Source organism: Hyperoodon ampullatus (genome assembly GCF_949752795.1).
Source record: "Hyperoodon ampullatus genome assembly, chromosome: 8".
In the NCBI taxonomy this organism is placed as follows: Eukaryota; Metazoa; Chordata; class Mammalia; order Artiodactyla; family Ziphiidae; genus Hyperoodon; species Hyperoodon ampullatus.
In genome coordinates this window covers 116195642-116200474 of record NC_136921.1, presented here as the reverse complement: position 1 = coordinate 116200474, position 4833 = coordinate 116195642, and the positions used below count along the sequence as shown (strand labels likewise).

At 64.7% G+C, this 4833-nt stretch overlaps 1 protein-coding gene across 1 annotated transcript; it reads left to right on the top strand.

Moving 5' to 3' along the window:
- Positions 1-379: 379 nt before the first annotated feature.
- INHBB (inhibin subunit beta B) lies at positions 380-4042 on the top strand (the record flags this gene model as incomplete). The annotated part of the gene is made up of 2 exons (XM_079709926.1): positions 380-827; positions 3267-4042. 2 exons carry the CDS (start codon positions 380-382, stop codon positions 4040-4042), a joined length of 1224 nt encoding a protein of 407 aa, XP_079566052.1.
- Positions 4043-4833: the final 791 nt, after the last annotated feature.

Sequence of the window (4833 nt, the reverse complement as noted above, 5' to 3'; positions counted from 1 at the left end):
CCGAGCCGCCGCTGCCGCCGCTTTCGCTTCACCCGAGCGGGGGCTGCGGGGCCCCGACGCGGAGAGGATGGGAAGAAAGCTGCGGATGCCGAGGCGCCCCGAGACGCCCGTGCGCCAGTGACCCTCCGGCCCCCACCTAGCCCCGCGCGCCTCTCCGGCACCCGCGGCGCCCCTTCCCCGCCGCGCGGGAACCCCCGCGGCCCGGCCGGCCCCCTCCCCCTGTGAGCCGGCGGCGGCCCTCCCGGCGGGCGGGCGGAGGCCCGGGCAGGCGCGGGCGGGGGCGGGGCGGGGCGGCGCGCCGGGAGCCCGGAGCCCGGCCCTGCGCTCGGCTCGGCTCGCCTCGCCTCGCGGCGGGCGCCCTCGTCGCCAGCGGCGCACCATGGACGGGCTGCCCGGTCGGGCGCTGGGGGCTGCCTGCCTCTTGCTGCTGGCGGCCGGCTGGCTGGGGCCCGAGGCCTGGGGCTCGCCCACGCCCCCGCCGTCGCCCGCCGCGCCGCCGCCGCCCCTGCCGCCCGGAGCTCCCGGCGGCTCGCAGGACACCTGCACGTCGTGCGGCGGCTTCCGGCGGCCCGAGGAGCTGGGCCGGGTGGACGGCGACTTCCTGGAGGCGGTGAAGCGGCACATCTTGAACCGCCTGCAGATGCGGGGCCGGCCCAACATCACACACGCCGTGCCCAAGGCCGCCATGGTCACGGCCCTGCGGAAGCTGCACGCGGGCAAGGTGCGCGAGGACGGCCGGGTGGAGATCCCGCACCTCGACGGCCACGCCAGCCCGGGCGCCGACGGCCAGGAGCGCGTCTCCGAGATCATCAGCTTCGCGGAGACAGGTGGGTCGGCCCCGCGAGCGGCCCTCGCTCCCTCCTCCACCCCCTTCTCGCCGGCTCTGGCCGCCGCCGCCGCAGCCAGCGCGCCCTGGGGGAAACCCGGACTCCCGGCCCAGCCCGCTCGCCTCGGGCCCTGTGCGCTCCGTCCCGGTCGTCGTCCTCTTCCCGCTGGCAGCAACCCCATCCCGCTGCCCTACCCCCGCCGCGGAGCGCTCTGCCCTCCACCCCCGCTCTCCGAAACGGGCCCCAGCGCCTCCGGGCGCCCCCCCCACCCCGGCCAATGCGTGCGGCCCTGGCTCCGCGGGCATTCGCTCGGTGATGGCTTAATGTTTTTGTTTCCCACGATCGGAGTGTAGGCTGAGCAGTGTGGATGGAGATGTGTGTGCTTGTTGATATCCGTGAGCCGGAGGAGTGTGTGTGTGTGCGTGTGTGTGTGAGTGTGTGTGTGCCTGCGTGAGAGGCCCCTGGGGCCGCTTCCATCGCCGGGTGGTGTGGGCTTGCCAGGATTGCTGAAGCCTCGCTGGGGAGAGCTAGGCAACCTCTCTTCCGATTGTGTGGGCACTGGAATCGGGCGGAAGGCAGGCTTCTCAACAGGTCCCATCATTTACGCAGAGAAAGACTGTGGCTCGGCTCCGGGGCAGCCCCGTGTCTTTCGGCTCGCCTGGCAGCGGCAGCAGCTCCTTGGCCTTAGAGCCAGTAGAGTTCGTAGTTAACAAAGGGTCGGAGTCCTTTCTGGAATTTTCCCCCGGCCCTGGATTGCAAATTTCTACCACTGTCTAAATGTAAAAATCAAGCAAGGAAAAATACCTTTCCAACTTTAAAAGAAGGAGTAAAATGTGCTCGTGCTGAAATGCCGCAAGTGCTTTCGGCTCCGCTGTCCTTTTCAGGACTTGAATGAGCCCCGTGGCTTTTGTGCCTGGAGCTCAGCCCCATTTGTGCCCAGGGGACTGCGGAGAAGGTCGCAGGGGGAAGCCCTGGGCAGGGCGGGGTGGGCAGGGAGCCTTGGTGGGGTTGGTGGCAATTGTGTCCCCAGGCTGCAAATGCCCTCCCCCACCCCACCCCCGCAAGGCAGCGGGCAGACCGTGCTGGTGCCTCCTGGGGATGAAAAGGGATGAAAAGTTTTGCATGGCCGGGTGTGGAGCAAAGCAGAGACAATCAGGGCTGGTTTGTGCTTAGAAAGAAACGCGTTGCCGTTTTAGCTGTCCGACAGAGTCAGGGAAAGCTGGACATGCAATTAGAGAGCTTGGATTAAACGGTGCTTTGGGGCCCAGAGTAGAAATGTGATTCTGGAAGGTCGAGGAGGCCTTTTGGTCCCGGTGGCACAAAATGACAGCGGGGGCTGTTATATTTCTGGTCCGTTTCACGGAGCCAGCTCTTTGACTTATAAATAACAGATTCAGGTCACAGGCAGCTCGTCCAAGACCAGCTTTTAAGGCTGCACTTTCCCCCATTTCAAAGTCAGATGTCTGTTATTAGAAGAGCCAGGCGGGGCCTGAGGAGGGGGCTGGGAGGGGGTCAGTGGTAGGAGGTTTGATAAAACCAGCGGAGGCCACACAGTTGCCTTATTTGTTCTTCCTGCAAAAAAAAAAAAAAAAAAAAAAAAAAAAAGTAGAGATCGTCGGAGAGAAGGGTCGCTGAAATGTAGGATGAGAGAGGAGTCCTCTCTTGGTTGGCATGACCTCGCTTCTGCTTGAGCTGAATTATTGAGAAAACTAACAAGCCAGTTCTCCTTATCCATGGAGATTGCGAACGTGCCATTCACGGGGAGCCAGGGTCTCATGAAAGGGGTGGGCCTCAAGTTTCAGGGCCCAGTGTCCTGTCCCTTGGAGCTGCTCGGAAACGAGGGCTGCCCTTTGCGGCCTGCAACGCACACGTTCCTGTGTCAGAAATCTGAGCAGAGCTGGCTTGTTTGCAGTGGAGGTTCCACTGGGGGTTGGATCAGATCATGCTTAGGTAAACACTGCAAAGAGGCAGTAGGTGGCTCAGCTGGATTTTGCAATGCCCTAAGTTAACCAAAAAAGAACCCAAACTCTGCTAGAACAACCCACCCCCAAATCCTCAGCGAGATCCTGGTTTTGTTTTTCGGATTTCAGATACCCGTAACAACTTGTTAAGATCTTGGCCTCCTGACAAGTTCCTCTGTTGAGCTTTGAGTTCTGACAGCCTGTCTCCTGGGAACCCTGGCCTGGGAGAGGTGAGGCCGGGTTTGCTAGGCCCGGACCCTCCGACTCCAACCTGGTCCGGGTTTCTCGATGGGAAGTGATTTTCCCCGCCTCTGCCGGGTTACCATCAGAGGCCCGGGCCCCCAGAGAGGTATTTCTGGGCAGGACCGGCCAGCTGCGTGGCCGGCGCGAGGCCCAGCGTCACGCGGCAGAGTCCCTGTTGCCCGGCGCCTCCCGTTCTCCGCGATCTAACTTGGCCCGCTCTCCCGCTTCTCCGCAGATGGCCTGGCCTCCTCCCGGGTCCGCCTGCACTTCTTCATCTCCAACGAGGGCAACCAGAACCTGTTCGTGGTGCAGGCCAGCCTGTGGCTCTACCTGAAGCTGCTGCCCTACGTGCTGGAGAAGGGCGGCCGGCGGAAGGTGCGGGTCAAGGTGTGCTTCCAGGAGCAGGGCCCCGGCGAGCGCTGGGCCGCGGTGGAGAAGCGCGTGGACCTCAAGCGCAGCGGCTGGCACACCTTCCCGCTCACCGAGCCCATCCAGGCCCTGTTCGCGCGGGGCGAGCGGCGGCTCAGCCTGGACGTGCAGTGCGACGGCTGCCGGGAGCTGGCCGTGGCGCCCGTGTTCGTGCACCCGGGCGAGGAGTCGCACCGGCCCTTCGTGGTGGTGCAGGCGCGGTTGGGCGACAGCCGGCACCGCATCCGCAAGCGGGGCCTGGAGTGCGACGGTCGGACCAACCTGTGCTGCCGGCAGCAGTTCTTCATCGACTTCCGCCTCATCGGCTGGAACGACTGGATCATTGCGCCCACCGGCTACTACGGGAACTACTGCGAGGGCAGCTGCCCGGCCTACCTGGCGGGGGTGCCCGGCTCGGCCTCGTCCTTCCACACGGCCGTGGTGAACCAGTACCGCCTGCGGGGCCTGAACCCGGGCCCCGTGAGCTCCTGCTGCATCCCCACCAAGCTGAGCAGCATGTCCATGCTCTACTTCGACGACGAGTACAACATCGTCAAGCGGGACGTCCCGAACATGATCGTGGAGGAGTGCGGCTGCGCCTGAGGGCGGGGCGCGGACGGTCCCGCGCGGGGGGCACGCCGTGCACGGCGAGGGGTCGTGGTGCTGCCGCCGGGCTGCCCAGGAGGCGCCCGGGGCAGGCCTGAGATAGTTTCCTACTTCTTCATCCAGCCCTCAGTCAAAAGCAGAGGGAGACCCCTCCACGGACACGGCGGACTCGACAGTGCGCACGTGGACACGCACAGCCGGTGGCACCCTGCCACCCACACAGCAGCCTCCGCGATAGCAGCAAACGGATGCAGTGACAAAGGGCAGCTCAGCCCCAAACGCCTGTCACCCGGAGAGTGGGGTGAGCAGCCACCGTCCCCACCAGCTGGCCTGGCCACTCTGAATCGCGCCTTCCGAGCACACAGAAGAGCACAAAGACAGAGACACAGAGAGAGAGGGAGGGAGGGAGCCCCGCAGAGGAGCCGCAGAGGCGGAGGTGGGGAGCGGGCCGCGGGCGATGGCCGCGTGTCCCCTTAGCCTGTTCAAGGCCCGCCGTGCCTCGGCGTCTCTTGGCTCCAACGCGTGGGCTTCGTCCCGCGGCCTGGGATCCTTCCTGCTGCGGGGACCAGGGCAGCCCCCATCCTTTCCCACCCTTGGAGAGGGAAGGAGTCCCAGAAAGGACATCACCTGCCGGAGGTGGTGGGGCCGTGGCAGTGACCGTTTGTTGCTTGGGTCCCTGGCTTGACTTCTGTGTGTGTGTGTGTGTGTGTGTGTTTTGGGGGTGGGGAGGGAGGGAGAGGAGAAGGGTCTTAATTGGATGCTTTAACTGATCACTAGCAGTTGAATGG